Source organism: Arvicola amphibius, chromosome 3 (genome assembly GCF_903992535.2).
Source record: "Arvicola amphibius chromosome 3, mArvAmp1.2, whole genome shotgun sequence".
In the NCBI taxonomy this organism is placed as follows: domain Eukaryota; kingdom Metazoa; phylum Chordata; class Mammalia; order Rodentia; family Cricetidae; genus Arvicola; species Arvicola amphibius.
The window spans coordinates 167,109,655-167,130,517 of record NC_052049.1 but is presented as its reverse complement, the minus strand read 5'-3'; the positions used below and the strand labels follow the sequence as shown (position 1 = coordinate 167,130,517).

The 20,863-nt window shown below is 35.8% G+C and overlaps 1 protein-coding gene and 1 pseudogene across 4 annotated transcripts in view; both read right to left on the bottom strand.

The window, feature by feature from the left end:
• The window catches only part of Stag1 (stromal antigen 1), a 324,710-nt gene that overhangs the window by 66,321 nt on the left and 237,526 nt on the right, over positions 1 to 20,863 (bottom strand). For all 4 annotated transcript variants that reach the window (XM_038322525.2, XM_038322527.2, XM_038322526.2 and 1 more), the window contains 3 exons: positions 19,020 to 19,134; positions 8,841 to 8,958; positions 7,512 to 7,615 (listed from right to left, as the gene is read on the bottom strand). In XM_038322525.2, coding sequence (XP_038178453.1) covers positions 7,512 to 7,615; positions 8,841 to 8,958; positions 19,020 to 19,134 — 337 coding nt within the window. The remainder of the gene's footprint in view (positions 1 to 7,511; positions 7,616 to 8,840; positions 8,959 to 19,019; positions 19,135 to 20,863) is intronic.
• Positions 11,182 to 12,889, bottom strand: LOC119808845 (annotated as a pseudogene).

Here is a 20,863-nt window from a genome sequence, read left to right as displayed (position 1 = left end):
TTCTCTGTATAATTTTAAAACAAATCATATATGGTTTCATTCTTGATAGGTCCTTTTAACAGATGAGGACTTAAAAATAGTATTTCCAACATTAACCAATAATACTTTAGTATAATTTTATATGCAGTTCTTATTTTCTTTAGTGACATTTTGTTTGTATTTTAACAAATAAAGACTGCCTGAAGATCAGAGTACATGGCTAAGCCACTAGAGTCCAGGCAGTAGTGGTTGATACCTTTAATCCCAGTATTTGGGAGGACAAGGCCTTAATGCCAGCACTAGGGAGAGGTGGAGACAGGTAGGGATAGGACTGGGTGGAGAGAGGAATATAAGGCAACCAACCTTAATATATCTAATAACCTTACAGAAATTGCAAAATGATAGGTATCCCCAAGACTCTGTAAGAGTTGAAAGGACTCCTGTGACAATGTTAGTTCTAAGGAGATTCAAGGAAGCAATAGTCTCATATAGCACGTATTCACCATTTGTGAAACATGCTAAACTCATGGTCAACTTGTTAATAGGATTATTCCTAAATACTAGAGAGACTTGGTTACAGCAGTCTTGGAGCCTTGTCCACAATTACAATGGAGGACCTAGTTGAAAGAAGAGGCTAAGATTATTAACAGCAGAATGGAGCTAGAAATATGGAAATCTCCCAAGATCAACTTGTTGGAAAAGAAGATTATGCTACTATAGAAAGGCAAACCCTATATGATAGCCTTATGGCATGCAGCAGCTTTGAATGCTTGGGAAATAACTGAAGAATTAGGAAAGAAGATTGAGTCATTTACTAATGTCATATAGAGCTCCAAAGAAACCTTCACTATTTTCTTACAAAAACTGACATCAGCAATAAATAGACTGATACCAAATTGAGAAGCTAGACAAATAATAATCCAATTTCTGGCTTTTGAAAATGCCAATTTTCAATGCAAAAGCAAAATTAGACCATTAATGCAAGATCAGTGCTCTTGGAGGAATGGATTCAAGATACAATCAATATTGAATCTCATGACCATGATGATGCTTTCATAGGAGAGGTGATTTCCGGAGGATTGAGGAAAAATTGAAATATCAAGTGTTTCAATTTTGGCAACCAAGATCATCTTAAAGCAGTATCCTAGAAACAATGTTTTTTCTAAGCATAATCCAAAAAGACTACCTCTCCCTTCTGGATTATGCAGAAGGTATGGCAAAGGAAGACACTGGACCAAAATGTAGATCAACAAGGGGCATTCAAAATACCCCTTAGCCATTGGGAAACTTCTTGAGGTCCTCTCACAGGGCTCCATTAGAATCTGGTCAGTCATTTCCTGTCATCATGGAGGAAACTCCTTTCCAGAACATTTGAAGAACCTAATGCCTATTTTATGGAACCATACTACTTTAGATAATAAAAGAGAACAAAAAATTAAGGAAAAACCATAAAGCAAAAACTTTGGTAAACTTTGATAAACGAACAAAGGCCAAAATTAAAAATATGAATAAATGATACTGTCATTGAAAGTCTGGTAGACACAGGTGCAGATGTGACAATAATCTCATCAGAATCTTGGCATTCAAATTGGCCTCTTCAGAAGGTAAATGTTCAGCTTTTAGGGATTGGAACATTATCTCACATAAAACAGAGCATGAATGGGTCTAAGGTATAGGGCTAGAAAGTCAGAGAGGAAAATTAAAATCATATGTGGCTAACATAGCAATGAATATGTGGGATGTGACTGATTACAGCAATGGAATACTCAAATTAACATTTCTCCAATCTCAGAAACAAATCATAAATTAATGTATGTATCTGGGAAAAATATTACAAGATGTTATAAAAAACAGTGACCGACCATTCAGGTTGTACAAGAACTGGGCACAAGAACTGCTGATCTTACAAAGGCCCGAACAATCCTACCTTTAAAATGGTTGACAGACAAACCTGTATGAGTTAAGCAATGACCTTTAACAACAGAGAAACCACAGGCTTTAGAACAGCGGGTATAGGAGCAACTAACTGCTCAGCATATTGAAGGATCAACCAGCCCTTGGAATTCTCCTATATTTTGTTGTTAAAAAGAAATCTGGAAAATGGAGAATGGTAACAGATCTAAGAGGTGTTAATAAGGTGATTGATTCATTCAATGGGCTTTCTACAGTCTGGCATTCTTCTGTCTTCTCTATTGCCTAAAGGGTGACCTCTTATAGTTATTCATTTAAAAGACTGTTTCTTCACTATACCTTTACAAGAAAAAGACAAAAAAATTTTTGAGTATTTTAAATAATTTTAAGCCTAAAAGATATCAACAGAAGGTTCTCCCACAAGGAATATTAAACAGCCCTACCCTGTGCCAATATTTTGTAGGGCAGTCACTGGAAATGATACATAAGCAATTTGCTGAATCTGTAGTTTGCCATTACATGAATGACATCTTACTAGCTGATTCAAATGTGGATACTTTAGAAAGAATGTTTGAAAAAGTAAAGAAAAATTTGCCTTGTTGGGGATTACAAATTGCTCCTGAGAAAATACAAAGAGGAGATTCTATTAATTATTTAGGGTATAAAAAAGGTTCACAAAAAATTAGATCCCAAAAGGTACAAATTAGGAGAGACTGATTGCAGACTCATAATGACTTTTAAAGATTGCTAGGAGACATTTTCTCTATATGACCCACTACTCGGATAAAACCTGATGAATTGAGTAATCTGGTCAAAACTTTAGACGGTGACAAGGAATTAAATAGACCCAGGGAATGATCAGCTGAAGCTGAGAGTGAACTGGATTTGGTCAAGAGAAATTGCAGAATGCACACATGGATTGTGTGGGTCAATATCTTAACTGCATTCTGGTCATATTACCCTCCAAACATTCTCCTACAGGAATTTTTATGCAGAAGGAAGATATCATTTTATAATTGATCTTTTCAGTATATAAACTGAGTAAAAAATTAAAAACTTATGTGGAAAGGGTCTCTGAGTTAGTTCTAAAAGGAAAATTGAGACTTTATCAATTAGCAGTAATAGACCCAGCAAAAAATTGTGTTGCTTTTAAAATTATGATGAAATTCACAAATTATAAGCAGAAAGTGAATCCTGGCAAAGAGCTTGTAGTAATTTTTTTTTGGAAAAGAATAACAACAAATACCCCCAAAGAAAGAGAATTTAACTTATAAAGAGAACTAATTGGATCCTTCCTTGCATTATAATGGGAGTCACCAAAAACTGGTGCACCTACATTCTTCAGTGATGTTAAGTAAATCAGGGTAGGCAGGTTACAAATAAGAAAAATTTAAAAAGTGGATCTAAGCCTTGTGATTCTGTCCAAAAGTCATAACCATATGCATTTTTGATGGTACTAGTGGATTTTAGAGAATCTCTGAAGAAAGGTAGAGATTCGTCTTATGCAGAAATAGTTGTTTTACATACTGAACCTGCTGAACTTATACCAGATGATATAGAATTGACTTTATTATGTATTCAGTTACAAGAAATAATCAGCACTAGGCATCATCCCATATACATAACACTTCTGATCAATATGGGTCTGCCAGATCCTCTTGCATAAGGTAATGATGTGAGATTCCCTTATGTATGCTATCAATGTGTTTTATTACCATTGGCTAATAAAGAAGCTAATAGGTCAAGGAGTACTGTAATTAGTTTCTGTGTGATTTTGGGTGGCCAGGAAATGGAATGAGCAGTCTCCACTTATAAATAGCATCTGAACGACTGCATCTAACATGCATGGCCTGCTACCTAATTCTGGTCTGGAACCTTGTACACCCACTCAGAGTTAGGAGGAAAGTAGCTAAGAGCACACAAGCAGCTCAGCAATCTCCGCCTGGGGAACTGGCTGGATCAGTCTGCTAGGCCTGCAAAGGCAGGAGAGCGTGGCAATTCTCTCTGCCATACAGAGAGATATTTCCAGGCCATGCAATGAGCTGCATGGCAGATTTAGCTTTTACTCAGATAAATATGTGCCACATATTCCTTGCCAGAGTTGAGGTGGTGAGTGTAGCTCCAATAGGAGGTGCCAGAGCTGGCAATAAAGGTATTTTCACCATACTGAAAGGCTGAGAGAGGCAGAGGCAGCATCCAGGGCTGCTGTGACCACACTACTTACAATTTTAAATACTCTTTGTCAGAAAAGAATTTCAGATATGCAACAGGGCAGATTCAGACATAAAAGACCTCTAAACACAACACAGTGTGAGCGTTCAAAAAAATGTACACAGACTTGGAAGAGAAAAGAAAAAGAGTACAGATAGTTCTGAAAAGAAATAGTTCTAAAAAAATCTTTAAAGAGTAGTAAAAATAATATAAATAGGCAGCTATAGATTAAAGGAATAAAGAAAAATAAGCCATGCAAAGATGAAATATAGACTGAATGTCTGGATTACGTATATTATTGTGTTTTCTTTGAATTGTTTGACTGCAAAGAGACATTTGATTCTGGGTGTGCTATGTTAAACCAACATAAAGGTATCTTGACTTTAAAATTTGGGTGTAAGGATATATTGCTTTGGTAGAGAGGTTCTGCTTTTGTTTACACAGAAGATGAGAACCTGTGGCTCCATTTCAGTTAATGTGGTTGGATGGAACAAGACCCTGCTGAACTATCTCTGTGAACCCTAAAAATACTTCACCCAAGAAACAGCTGTAAGCAGTTTGGAGAAATCTATGCTCAAATTACCAAAATGATTGTTTACAAATGTTTGTTTTCATTTAAAGAGGGATATGATATAGAAAAGAATATTTTTATGGACTTTGATCTATTGACACAAATTTAAGGTAGATTTATATTTGTATTTCTCCTGTTTAAAGTATTATGTTTGTGCAGCTCATTTTAAAATGTAATGTATAATTAAAATTACAGATTATTAGATAGTCATTTATAATAGTCAAACTTGTAGTCATGTTAGATTTTCTAAATGTACAAGACCTATATAATGGATCGCTAATCTTCAACCCTTTCAAATACCTACAGAATATGGCATTTAAAATGTTTTAAGAACTTAAGACTTTTCTTGACAGTGAGAAATGTCTGCTTCTTGCAACATCAATTACTTCAAAGATGTTAATGAACACTGAAGAAACTCATTATGGAATTTGCCTTCAATGTGACTGATGTAGGTGTGTCTTCTATCTGATGATTTCATTGGATAATTAATAAAGAAACTGCCTGGCCCATCTGATAGACCGGCCCTTAGGTGGGTGGAGTAGACAGAATAGGAAGAAGGAAGTGAGGTAGATGGCTCAGTCAGATGCCATGCCTCTCCTAACTTAGGCAGACTGCCCTGCCTCTCCTCAGAGAGAGAAGACAGAGGCGATGAAGCTCCAGCCCAAGATGGACGTACGCTAGACACTTCCCGGTAAGACACCGCTCATGGTGCTACACAGAATATTAGATATGGGTCAGTCAAGATGTGAGAAAGAGGCTGGAAATAATGGGCCAGGCAGTATTTAAAAGAATACAATTGTGTGATGTTATTTCGGGGCATAAACTAGCCAGGTGGCCAGGAGCCGGGCGGGATGAAAAGCAGGCCTGCCCGCAGCCCCTCACTACATGTGACAAGGCTAGCCATTTGGGCAAGAAACTGCTCTTCCCTGGACTTTTTCATGACATGCTGAATGAACTGAACATGCAGGACCCACAGAAAAGTGACTGCTGAACTTTCCAAAGGACAGGATGGTCTTTCAGGGTTCCTGCCTTGAAACTGTCAGACATTCTGTAGGACTCAGAAGAAAGCAATTGATAAACTTTGCCAGAACAAGGTAGAGCAGCTCTTCAAATTTTCTGTTTCACTGAAAAGTCTGATAGATTATTATGGGTCTGTAGGCTGAAGATGGATGCCCCAATGTTACAAAAGAATTCTGGGTGACTGCACAGGCAGCAAGATGTCTCTGTCAATTCTAAACTTTGGAAGTTGCTTACAATGTACTTCCTGTTTACTTAGGTAACATTATATCCTTCTGGGGGTCTTTGATGAAGTTGAAGAATATATAGTTATAATTATAGTTTTCTTTAGTTATGATAAAAGATAAATGGTATGAAACTTTAGACTCATAAAGAATTACTGTAACTGTAATTCTTGCTTGATATCTGTTTTCTTATATATAATTTTACTATGTTAAAGTTAAAATCTTCCTTTTTAATTGGACAGAAAAGGGGAAATGATGTTGAATGTCTTTCTGTATATGTGTTGTTTTTATTGGCCAATGAATAAAGCTGCTTTGGCCAATGGCTTAGCAGAGTAAAGCCATGCGGGAAATATGGACAGAGATATAGAGAGTAGGCGGAGTCAAGGAGAGACCACGTAGGTGTCGAAGGAGGTAGACACCATGTAGATGCCCAAGAAGCAAGAGGTAACAAATCACAAATTTTGTGGTAAAATATAATAGAAATGGGTTAATTTAAAATATAAGAGTTAGCTAGAAATACACCTGAGGTGTCAGCTTGCAGTGTTTTAATATAGTTACTGTGTGATATTTGGATCTAGGTGGCCAGGAAATGAATGAACATTCTCCACTTACAAGGTAATCCAGAAATTGATCAATTAGTGATTGGAAAAGTGCTGAAGGCCTCAAAATTTCATAAAAACACCATGTCAATAGCAAAGGTTTAAAATAAGACTTTATATCATGTGGGAATAAGCCAAGGAGATAAGGAACTGTCCTACTTGTTCTTCATATAAGCTTGTGTCTTCTACATAAAGAGAAAAACAGTTCATCACTGATGCATACAAAATTTATTAAATAGTTGCTAAATATATTATTAGCCATTTACTACTGATAAGCAAACTACAGATACATAAATATTCATCTATCCAAAGATTACACAGCTGTTTGTAGAAGAGGTTACAAATGATGCAATTTGCCTCTTCAGTCCTCATGTACTTAAAAAAATTATTGGCCAAGAATGGTGGTGCATGCCTTTAATCCCAGCTGAGAGATTAAAAGAAGGCAGAGGTTGGAAGATCTCTGAGAGTTGAGGCCAACCAAGTCTATACAGTGAATTTCAGGATACCAAGAGCTACATAATAGATAGATCCTGTGTCAAAAAATAAAATAAATATTAATATTATTTTATGTGCATAGGTGTTTTGCCTGCAAGTATGTCAGGGCAGCAGGTGCATGCCTGGTGTCTATAAAGGTCAGAAGGCATCAGATTCCTGGAGATTCACAGACTTACAGACAGTTGTAAGCAGTGGGAATTAGGAATCAAAGTTCAATTCTCTGGAAGAGATGCCAGTACTCTTAATCACTGAGCCATCTCTCCAGCACCCATGCATTTAATTATACTGCTAAAATACTATAGTATAAGCAGAGAAATATGAGGGAAAGATACTTCTAGAACTTGGGTCAAGCAGTTAAGACACAAAGAGGAAGCACCATGGTATGTATGTATCATTTGTAAAAAATCCCATGTTTAGGGATACAAACACCAACAAAGTATCAAGATAGACAGTTAAATTACATTTATAAATTTGCTATAGAATTTTTAGTGACTGAAAACTTACTCGCTTGCCGGTGCCCCTTCCCACTGGAGGATGTGCCTCAGCAGCTTGGCGAATTGTACAAACCATTAGCTCTATAAGAGCACTCTCTTGACGGTCAGACATTGCTGTAATGAATAAAATGTGAGTATAAGTGGTTTCATAATCATATCTGAAATTAACACAATGATTAATTAAAAACTGCAAACGTTATTAGTTAATAATTAAGATGGACTCTATTTTTAGTATTTCTGTCCATTTTAGTAATAAGTGGCTATCATTAGCCAAACAAACAAACAAAAAACCAAAGCATATAAAGTAAGCACTCTTGTCTTTAACATCTAGTTTTTAAAGTCCTTACTTTTGAGTAAGGCAATGCTAAAATTTTACCATATTTTCTTCTACATAATTTCAAATCTTAAAAATTTTGATTTTCAATAAATTAAAGATGTCATACATTTAAAAAGCTAACAAAACCAACCTACCCATCTATCCACCCATTTACCTATCTATCTATTTTGGTTTTTGAGACAGGGTTTCTCTGTGTAGTGCTGGAGCTTGTTCTGGAACTTTCTCTGTAGACTAGGCTGGCCTCAAACTCACAGAAATCTGCCTGCCTCTGATTCTCAAGTGCTGGGATTAAAGGTGTGTGCCATCACCACCAGGTTTAACAACACATTTTAATGTATTTCTGGTCAAAATACACATATAGTTTCTTGTTTCGTTTTTGGGGGGTGGCGGACACAGGGTTTCCTGAAACTTGCTCTGTAGACTAGCCTTGAACTCAGAGATCCGCTTGCCTCTGCTTCCTGAGTGCTGGGATTAAAGACGTGTTCTATCACACACAGTTCATCTATAGATAGTTTAACACATTAAGTAATTGAAAAAGTGCAATTTAGTCCATGTGCTTATAATCTAATCAAATATTTCAAGTATTTGATACCACAAAAATGCAGCAGTAAAGAATCACTAAAATATATGTTTATGTATCATAAATAAATAAATAAATAAATAAATAAATAACAAGGAAGGGTGTTTTTGGTTTCAAACCCCTTATCCAGACTCAGAGGAAAATACAACAAAAAAGATTTACCTTAGAAAAAATTTAAACAGTAAGCATATTTGCGTCTGAAGCCAGCCAACATGAGATTTGAATATTATACAAATCCATGGTCTATGGAAATACCTTGTGCATTGTATTAGTTGTATTCATAAGAAAAGGTACAAACCAGAAATCCTTACCATTGTAGCAATTAAGTTGTTCTATTTAAAAAGACACATGGCATATAACACAGATGTTACATTTATCAACGGAAACAAAAAAATGAAAATAGACTTGTCAAAATATTGTACCTTCCTCTCCTTGAACAGGTTCTTCTAAGAGCAACTCTGTCATACATTCCCAGTCTTTCAACAGTTCTTGAGAGCTCTCCCACAAACTGTCCACCAAGTAGGCTGCATGTTCATGTAACTAAAATTAACAAATTGAATGTGACCAAGGAACATCTAATAAAATAAATACTAATATTATTAGTTAAATCACTTTCTTCACAATTAAAATGGATTGGTATAAACAGTTCTAAGAACCATTCAAAACAAATATTAATATATATACATGTACATATATGCATATATGCACACACACACACACACACACCACACACACACATATGGTCTACTTGTGGAGGTCATAGGACTTGAGGTGCTAGACCTCCCCCATCCACCTTGTTAGAGATGGCCTCTTTTCACTATTGTATGGGCCAAGCTAACTGGCTCCTGAGCCCATAAGGATTCTCCTCGGCTCATGCTTAAATAGAAGGTAATTTACTATCTCCCCAGGCCTGTTTTTCTTTTAAAAGAAGGAAATAAATTTTTCTCCCAGAATTCCATTTGAAATATTGGCACATGTTAGTTGAAGTAAAAATAATTAAGTTACTCTCACTTTCCTCTTTCCTATTCTCATTTGTGTTCGACTCAATGCACCTCTCATCTCACAATTTTCTATTGTCATGACTATTTTGATAATTTTCTTTGAAAACGATGTCCACATCTAATCATTAAACCTTAAAAATATTACACTCTTTAACAGAAGCTCTTCATGTAGATACGCAAGAATGCTGGCATTGGTCCAAATACTAATACTAATGATAATAATAATACCTTCCCATCCTTGTAAGAAGATATTCCACTTTTATGGTAAGTGATATCCAGGTAGCCAACATTTGCGACTGTATTTTGTAAACTATACATCACAACTCATTTTGAATTCCTAAATTAATTTAGTTCACCAAGAGAAAAGTTTAAAAACTGAAGCCAAGTAGAAAAGCACACAGAAGGGGCAAATATTTCAGTGCTGGGAATTGAACCCAGGGCATTGTGCATATTTAGGCAAGAGTTCTACTAAGCTGTATTTCCACCCCTTAACTGCTATTTGTTATATATGCTTGTACTTGTTTCTTCATCAGTAGTGGAACATCTTTCCAGATTTACTGCTTTCTAGACACAGCTAACATTTAAACTGTGTTTCTCCTCACTACCTAATCTCTTTGTAAATCTGGATGATCTGTGTATACTGTTCTCTCTTCTTTTACCGTAATTTTCTACTGCACTTAAAACATTACACATTGGCTCCAGAAATACACTAGAAAAAACATGCATGTGAGGGTTGGTGAACATACCCCCATTCTCAATGAATTATCAAAGCCAGAGGAGTTAATACTAATTATCATTTTCATGGGGGGGATTGCAATAGGACATCTTTAAATTTTCCAGTCACCCATCTTAATTATTCCTAGATTATCACTAATATAATCCCTAAAGAGATAAGAAGAAAAGGTATACAACTTGGTGTCAAAGATAAAAATAGAAACAGGAAAACAAAAGTATTAAAGCTATCACCATGAAAACTTTACTAAGAAAAAAATGCTTGTTGGGTAGGTACAGTTTTAGTTAGGGAAGATTTTAAAATAGTTCTTGATGTTTTAAAACTCTTTTTAGTGATGACAGCACAGCAATATGATACATACTTAATGACACTGAATTGTATACTTCAAAATTATCACTATAAAAACCCAAGATGACTACATTTATTCTTATGCTGACTAAGTACATGTATATTGCTGTAGAGAAGGAATACTATATTCAGCAGATTATAACTTTTAAAAATAGAAGCCATGTCTTTTTGTTTCCTTTAATGTTATTGGTCTTTAAATCTGATTTAACTTTCATGATTCCAACCTTATTACTTTTTGTGTAAGTACTTGTTATATAGTCCATTGATTTGTAAACTTTCCTCTGTGCTATTCTATGTTTTTAAATAGTAAGCAGCTGTTTTAATTTTCTTTATTGAAACTTCAAAGAACAATGCTTTTTTGTTTGTTTTTACTTTTTCAAGACAGGGTTTCTCTGTGTAACAGTTCTGGATGTCTTTGAACTTTGTAGATCAAGTTGGCCTCAAACTGATTGAGATCCGTCTGCCTCTGCTTCCCAAGTGCTGGGATTAAAGGTGTGTGCCGCCACAGCCTGGTGGGACAATGCTTTTTAATGGATCATGTTAGTCCATTTATATTTTCTGGGATAATCAATGACAGAAATACCCCCAGCCCCAAGCAACACTTTTTTTTTGGCATAGCTTTATTGGCAAAGTTTGTTTCCATAAAGATGTGCCTGTGGTGGTGAATAAATTGCCAAATTGTCAAGCCTGTTCTGCAAGTAACCAGACTGACTTAGGAGCCACATATCCACCAAGTATTATTCCTATCCCTGTGGAAAATTCAAATCCGCCATTCAAACCACTGTGGTTCACAGCAGTAGGTGAAGGGCAAAGCTTGCAGGCACTACTTAATGGAAGGAAACATTACCTACCAGACTGTCCAGTCCTCCTCCCTAAAAAGATCCAGAGCTCTTGTCTGCATATAGGACATCTGTGATCCATTTACTGAGGGAACCAGGTCAAGATTTAAAAGACTCCCAGAAAATCACCTTGAGAGGGGATGACCTAAGGCTGTTCCAGGGCGGTACCAACAGGGCTGCCACCTGCATCAGTGCTCTTATGATGAATGGGCTTATGTTTGCAATGGATGCCATGACTCCTTTCTGCAAAAGCATATGGAGGTTTATGGCACACAGAGGCCAAGGAAACAATGTGGCAGGTAAGCTCATCCAGGAGGATTGGCCTAAAGAGGTGTGTTTCCCTCAGAGATCAGTATTTTCTCAGAGACTACTTTGGCTGTCACAGGTGAGTTGAAAGAAAGTGACAATGAATATCACCCTTATTTTCAGGGTCAGAATTATCAGAATTCTGTGTGACCAAGCTTAGGACCTATTGGTACAGCTCCTGTGTTTCTGATAGAAACAGCTTCACTAAGGTAAGCAGAATGAGCTGTAGTTTGGTACTTCCAAGACCTGCCCGCCCCCAGGGAACTCTTTAGTAACTTATCTGCATTACTGATTCTTTCAGCATAATCTCCTACATTTGATTTCTGTTTAATGATTGGCCTCATCCAGGGAATCCAAATACTATACTTGGGGTACTCACAATATATTTTTGATGACAAATACCTCTTGGATAGCTTGATTTACTTTGGTCTGAATTAAATCAAGCAATGTGTTTACATAGGTACTCTGCTAATTGTTTCATCTGATGTCATATCATCCAATGGCCTGCAACAGCTTTGGAAAAGAATCAACATCTACCTCAGTTGTATGTTTAGCTCTGCCAGAACCTGAGCAATGTTTGCTTGAGATGCAAGAAGAATCACAATGTTCAGCTTCTCTATTTTAACATAGATAGGATCCTTGTACTTCACAAAAAAAGACTGACTTTTTTGGCTGTCTTTCCTTCCTTCCTTCCTTCCTTCCTTCCTTCCTTCCTTCCTTCCTTCCTTCCTTCCTTCCTTCTTCTTCAACATTTTAGGCCTTTTCTGAAAAATTAGTTTGTTATTCCTCTGGACAATATTATGGCTCTCCAGACAGCATAGTGACATGTGGAAGGGATACTTCTTCAATAGCATATTATAGTAGTTGGAGTCTTTGTGTGACAATTCCAGAAATTTCTTTAGGATGTCTACTGCTCAAACACCACTGCTGAGTTGGCATGATTGTCCAGGAGTTACTTCCTCACAGATACTGATTTTCCAGGTCATCTTTAGTGCTGTAATTTGATAGCCTGTCAAGTATGAAAATCTGGTTTCATTCAGTGCATTCATTCATAGAAGTGAGAGGCTTATAGATATTCTGTTGTTTCAGAGTGATTAAGTTGCTGATTGGCTAAGCTCACTGATCTCAGACAATGCTGCTACGGTATTTGTCATCATCACTGGATTTAAATCTGCTACGAGATACCACAGAAAAGACAGAAGTCCCTGATTTTCCATCTTATAGTGGGTATTCACTCCACCCATGACCTTGGGATACCTGGCCTGAGAGGCAGGTCTTGTCTGCTATGTGACCTCTTATAAGGAAGAAGGGGGATAGTCAGAATGTCTCCTGGGTGGTTAAGACAGAGGCAGGTAGAGTGAAGCGGCCTGTGATTGGTCCCCAGATTTCCAAGGGCTCTGTAACTGGATTGACCATATCCTGTATTCATGAGTGTATTCCCCTCTTTTTTTATATCTTAACAGACGAATGTGAACTTCATCTTTACATCATCTGTTTATTGACAGTACAGAATTTCACCACATAGACTGCAGTCATCTTCTGAACATAGGGATCTTTGTCTTTCAAGCACTTCTGGAGAGATTCAGAGAGATATTCTCTAACCTTGTCCATCTGGATGCCGGACTCAAATCGTTGCTGGGAATTGAACTCAGGACCTTTGGAAGAGCAGGCAACGCTCTTAACCAATGAGCCATCACCCCACATTTTACTTCTTTATTTAATTAGAATACAATGCTTCTACAGTTTAAGAATTAAAAAATTGGTTAAATATCAGTCATACTTTTAAAGCTAACCCCCAAACTTTAGACTTAGTTACCAAAAATTTCTACATCTCTGTTTTTCTTTCATTGTTTTCTCCAGTGTCTATTCTTACTACTTAGAGACAGTATTCTTAGCCTAACCATTTATAAAATTCTATTAGTATACCTATAAAATTTTTTTTTCAATAACAAAACTTCTAAATATGGCTAATCCTAACCCTATCAGGCTGGAGTTGAACTCAGAGATCCACCAGCCTCTGTCTTCTGAGTGCTGAGATTAAAGGCGTGTGTCACCACCTTCCAGCCCAAGACAAATAACTTTAATGAATAGTCACTATACAGCAAGACTGATATTTGAAAAATTATTACCAATTATGTTATATCTAACTTGTATTAAATCCTATTTTCATACTAGTGCATTTTATCCTGTAAGATAAAATTATATTTTATTTTATAGGCTTTCTTCTAAGTTTGTACATTTGATAAAACAGTCTCAAATTTATGGAGGTTTTTATCAAAATAGTCCAGGTATGTTCTAATTCATTTTTTTACTAACTTAAAATTTGCTTCCAATGTTTTATTTAAAGATTTTTCTGCCTCTTCACCTCTGGTAGACCGTTAAAACACATGAAAGGAGTTGTGTAAATAATGTAACTCTTAACCAAGTTTATGACAAACCATTTTCAAATGAAATCAGCCCAAATTATTACTCCACAATTTCTAAACATTCTAATACCGTGCGTGTCTTTGATCTTGCTAAAGGAAAGCTAGTCATTAGTTATTTCAGGAAACCTGGACATGAGCTGAAGAGGCTGATCACGGAATAAAGTGTCCTTCTTACTAGTTTGGGGACCTGAGTTACAATTCCCAGAAGTTATAAAAGAACTCTGTGTCAGTGCACAGGCATGTAACGCAGGAACTCACGTGATACGGAAGACAGAGAGAAAAGAATCCCTGTAAACTCACATCTAGTGTGGCATACATAGCAGGATCAATAAAGACCTTTTTCAAACAAGGTGGCAGGTGAGGACCAAATCCTAAGATTGTCTTCTGATGTCTACACATATGCCCACATTCATACACAGAAAATTAAAAGAACAAACAAAGAGACAACAGGCTTTATTTTGGGGGAGGGCAGAGGAGAGTGAGATGGAGAAACTAAGAATTCAAAGGATATTCTATTCTAGTCCAAGCAATGCCCAATACTTGGAGAGAGTGCTTGTGTCTATCAATAATATGGGTGCCAGTTACTCTGATTTCATAAGATTTCAATAAGATTACATAATTTCATAAAATTACAAGGAGGGAACCAAATCTGCATAACTGTACTTGAAAATAATTACGTCACTAGGAAATACAACTTTATATAGCAAACTCCATTGTTATACCATCTATAGAGAAATTTGGACTCATCATATTCAAGTAATACTTCTGCTATCAACTGGCCAAGTATGTAAAAAAAGGGATACTTTGTCACCTAAAATTAATTACTACCAAAAGGTTTCTGGAGTTTATAAATGTCACATTTTGATAACAACAGAAAACAATTAGTTTAGGTAGATCTCTCATTCACCTTAATATTACCTACATGGAAAATCTTTCAACATTTTAAAATTATATTATTAAAAGATTATTTCACATTTCAATAAAACAAAGAATGGCAATCAGTTCTGTTAGTCATAGCTAAGTGATTAACAACCTGTCAGATTTCCAAAAGTCTCATCAAGAGGCTCTATCTGAAATTTTACAAATTGACATGTTTATAGAAAGTAAGTTTAAAAAGAGAACTGAAGACAGGAAAACCTTGGAGTTTTGATACACTAAAGAATACAGCTTTAACATACAGTTAGCTCTGAGTGTGACACGTGTAGAACAGGATAAGAGTTTTTTTTTTTTTTTAAATAAAGGCTATTTCTTGTAAAACACATGGCATTTTCAGAAAAGCCAAATACTTAAATGTGATTGGCACTTGGCTTTGGCAGTTTAGAAGAATGTGATGTGTAGAAACTGGGATATAAATTTTCACATGGTTGTACCACTAGCAAGCATGCAATTTAGTAATATATGAAATCAGTAGAAATAAGCATGACAAATTATTTTTAAAGGAAGATAAAAATGCCTAATAAACTTTTATGCTTTAATAAATCAAGAAGTCCAAGAGAACTTTCAGAAATTCTAAATTTTTCTTTATTTAACGATAAAACTTCTAAAAGCATTAGATTTCTTAATTTTTCAACACTTTAATAATTTTATAGCTAATATCTACTAATTCTGAAACTATTGTTGGACTTACTTTTCATATAGTTTGTGATTATTTAATAACACTTTACATTTTATTCCTCTAGAACACTGATTCTCAACCACCGTAATTCAGAGGCCCTTTAATACAGTTCCTCATGTTCAATCTTCAATCTTAAAATTATTTCATTACTACTTCATAACTATAATTTTACTAGTTATAAATCATAATATAAATATCTGATAAGCAGGATACCGATATGCAATCCTCAAAAAGGTCTCAAGTCTAATGGTACAGTGAAAAGAGCTATCACGAGGTGGTATTTGCTGATTTTCATTGCTTTATTTATAATGAAAACTTTACATTCTGTAACATATCTAAACTTGCCTTTAAAGAAGACAATGTTTTAAATCCTATCTTAAGCAAATTATGGACTAAAAGCATATGCATTGGCCCTGAATTTGTTTAAATAAATAATGTAAGGTCCCAATCTAAAGGTTCAGAACTGGCATATTATTAATAATACAACCTAGTTGCCCTGACATATTTCTAGGCATATTTAAGACACTATTACTAACATGTTTAAATCCAATTCTCCTGGTGACTTTGTTCCATATTATCATTTTGTTTGTTTTTGTTGTTCAAGACAGGGTTTCTTTGTGTAGCCCTGGCTGTCCTGGAACTCACTCTGTAGACCACATTGGCCTCGAACTCACAGAGATCCACTTGCCCCTACCTCCTGAGTGCTGGGATTAAAGGCCATGTGTCACCACCACTTGGTTCTTTATTCTTAGTTTAAGAAATAGTGACGACTTGTGAAATAATCCTTTTGTGCACTGTGAAGATGTGTCACTCTGGTTTAATAAAAAGTCGAATGGCCAATAGCTAGGCAGGGTTTTAGGGGCGGAGAGAATGCTGGGAAGAAGAAGGGTGGAGTCATCTGGAGACTTAGGGATGCAGAGCAAACAGTATGAGCTTTACAAAGTAAAGTTAACTGATGTGGAATGCCCCCTCTGTATGCTGTGAATATGTCTGATTACCACTGGTTAATAAAGAAGCTGTTTTTGCCTATGGCAGGGCAGAACATAGCTAGCAGAAAAGTCAAACTGAATATAGGGAGAGAGAAGGTGAAGTCGAGAGAGATGCCAGCAGTCATCAGAGCAGCAAGATGTGAGGTAACAAGTCAGGAGCCTTGTGGTAAAATATAAAATAATAGAAATGGTTAATTTAAAAGAGCTAATAATAAGCCTGAGTCATTGGCAAAGCAATTATAATTAATAGAAGCCTCTAAGTGTTTATGTGGGGAACTAGTGAGCAGGAGAGAAACCTCCATTTACAGAAAACAGAGTCACATAAAAGAACAAAGATTAAAAGATATGGGTCAATTTAAGTTATAAGAGCTAGTTAGAAATGAGCCTAAGCTATTGGGCAAGTTTTCATAATTAACAAGAAATTTCCAGAGTGCAGCTCCAATGTGGACTGCTGTGTACCTGTAACTGTGTGCAGCTCAGGGACACCAAATGACTGAGGCAGTAGCAGCTCTGGCTCTGCTCCACCATGCTGAATTGTGCTGACCTCAGGCAGGAACTATCGTAATTAGCATGATAACAGCGCAGTTAAGGTTTAGACTTGGCTGTAAACAGGCAGTACCGTATTATTTTAAGAAGTGGTTAACCTTTTAAGAAATGCTCCTGGATAGTAAAAAAATTACAGATTCACAATAGAAAAGATTCAGACATAAAAGACTTTTAAATGAGTCACAGTGTTGGATGAATGTATGTAGGCTTGAGAGAGAGAGAAGAAGAAAATATAAAAAATAAAGTTAATGCCTAAAAAAAAAAGGCTAAAGTCTTTAAAGAGACAGAATAAAGTAAAGTGATAGAATGAAAATAAGCCGCATAAAAATGGAAAATTCACAGAGAGTCTGGATTATGTATTTTGTTGTGTTTTCTTTGATTTTTTTGACTGTAAAGGAGCTAAATACAGAGAGACATTTCATTATATGGGCTGCCAGTCTAGACCAAAATGGACATCTTAATGGTATGACTTCAGGATTTGGATCTAAGAACATGATGCTTTGGAAAAGAGTTTCTTCTTTTGTTTTCACAGAGGACGAGACTCTGTGGATTGCTTCTATCCCAATATGGTATGATAGACCACGCCCTCCTGAAAGGTTGCTGTGAACATCTTCAAAAAATTACTTCACTCAACTGCCAACTGAGAGGAACCTGGCACACAGGTTTACACCATGAAAGACCTAAATAACAGCGCCCCCATTCAGCAGGAAGCAGTTTGGAGAGAAAAAACTGCGCCCATTTTCCCAAATATTGCTTATAAATGTTCTTTTACATTTAAAGGAGGAGATGATATAGATATGAATTTGCATTGGTATGGATTTTAAGGAAAAAAAAAAAAAAAAAAAAAAAAAAAGAAATTTCCATGTGGTTATTATGGAGCTGGCAAGCGGGACAGAAAAATCCACCCACAACTTTTTGTTTTGTTTCAGTGTCCCTCACTCTATTTATTTGCTTTGCACTTTTTCATTTTAGTTTTTACATAGCTGTCTTTTTTTTTCTTTTTCATTTTTACAGAATAGTTATAGTGCTGTCAAATTTGAATATTTATAAAATTATTTGAGTTTTTCTTCTCAGACAGTTTCTATATTCCAGGTACAATTAAGCCTTAATTTTAAAACGTTTCTTTCCCCCTCCTCTTTCGTGGTATTATTGAACTAGAGTCTGAAACAGGAGACAAGCTGAATTCACCCCAGGTTTCTTTGCATTTTCTTTAAAATTCTAAGATAGGGTCAAACTCACACAGGCTGGTCTTGAATTCACACTGTAGCTTATTCAGGCCTTAAATCTGTGATCTGCCTAAACACCTCCTCTCATTTACTTTGGATTAGAAGTTTGTGTAACCATGTCTGCCTTAGCTTCTTTTGCAATTCCATTTTCATTCATTTCTAAACTAAATAGCTCATTCATTCACGGTCTCATTCTTTAATCAAAACCATTCCAGTAGTAGGAAATACAGATTAAAATATCAAAGGACATTACGGTAACAAATGAAACTGTCTTCAAAAACTGATATGCTCTGAGCGCTAAGAGAAATTTAACATAAAAAAGGAAAACTTAAAAAAGTATGTAGAACTGGCATTCTGAAACAGTGCAAAACTTTATTAAACTTACTAGTCTCTATTTAGTGATGATACACCCCTATATGTATATTCAGAATTAATCATAAAAATCAAAGTATGAAGCAATTCATAAAGGTAACTTTGCAGAAAAACACTTGTTTTCATGACTGAAGTGAACTCCAATCGCTTACAATAAATCCAATGATGGAAGGAAAAAAGTAAACTAAAATCCTTCTTACCTCACTTTCAAGAAAGAAAAGAACAAGCATCCTAATGAGGTTTCCATTTGGACTGTTCCTTCCTCTCCTCTTTGCCAATGCTTCTTCTGCTTGTGGATCGTGTCTGCTAAATAGCCTGGGGGGCGGGGGTGCGAAACAACACAAACTCACATGAATACAAATTTCAATACTTTTTCAAAACACACATAATTCACTGCTGAAAAAAATCTGAAAATATTACCAATCTAATTCAATACAATACATGTCCTTTTAGTTTTTCAGACAGGATGAAGCCCAGCTTGTCCCTGAATTCTTGTTCAACCTCAACTTTTCTAGTGTTGAGCCTTCAGTCATGTGCTACCATGCCTGGTTTTTAAGTTATCAAAAATATTTTACACAGTTCAACATGAGGAAATGTTTTTAGTGATGAATAGTAAATACTTAAAGGCTTATTTAAAATGCAAGCACTACTATTAATCTATGGTTGATACTAGAGTATGTAATTTCAAATTTCAATAAAAAGTTGCTTAAATATTTATTTAAATTGTAAATACATTTAACAAAAGGCTGAACAATAAGCAAAAGTCTATTTTAATATTTATGTCTCTGGTATTCTCCAATGAAGAATTACCTATTATTTAGATACAGTACTACCTATTGTTTAGAGACAGTATTTTTAAGTCTAACCACTTATAAAATTATAAGCACTACATCTATAAAAATATCTTCAATAACAAAAACTTCTAAATATGGCTAAGAAGAAAAGGAAATTTAAATCTGCTATATATATTTACTCTAATAAAACAAAGCTCTCTTATTTTTAGGGACTGCTCTAAGCCCAATGGATGTAGCAGTGAACATGAAATTGGATCTCAGGAGGAAATTATATTCCAGTGCAACAGTTTTCAACCTGTGGATTGTAGCCTTTTTGGGGGATGAACAACACTTTCACAGGGGTCTTGTATCAGACATTCTGCATATCAGATATTAACATCATGATTCATTATAATAACAAAATTACAGTTATGAAGTAGCAACTAAAATAATTTTATGGTTGTGGGTCACTGCAACATGAAGAACTGTATGTATTAAAGGGTTGCAGCATTAGGAAGGTTGAGAACCACTGCTCTAGTGGATGGAAATAGGATATCTCAGATATTTTTACAGAAAAATAAGAAAATAGCCACAAGCAAACAACATATGCAAGTCTATGTTTTTCTTTTTCTAAAAAACATTTTTTTAGATTTATTTATTATGTATACAACATTCTGCCTCTATGTATGACCACATGCCAGAAGAGGGCGCCAGATCTCAGTACAGTTGTGAGCCACCATGTGGTTGCTGGGAATTGAACTCAGGACCTCCGGAAGCCAGTGCTCTTAACCTCTGAGCCACCTCTCCAGCCCAAGTCTATGTTTTTCAAATGAAGAGCTAAGTAATGTTCTTTTGGGGGTAGTTTTCAAATAAGTGATAAGGTAATAGTCCTTGGTAACTGAAATGTACTAAATAATGTCACATAAGTTTCTGATAAAATAGGTGAAATTTATAATGTTAAAAATGTAGACTTCTGAGACCTCTGACAAGGCTAGTTCTCCTGACCTCCCCATCACTGTCTTCTTCACAACTAGACAGATCTAGCCCAGGTCCCATTTCCATTGCCCCAGTCTAGTTTGACCTTTCTTGACTGCACTACAAATCATCTCTAGGCTTCTGCCAGGACCCTCCCTACCTGTTCTCCAACCCACAGGCCTTGACTTGCCATTTCTACACAGTCAGATCTACTTGCTACCTCAAGGTCAGACTAGGAAGCACATCCTAATAAATCAGACAAATCCCCTCTGCCCACCTCACTTCATTCCACACAA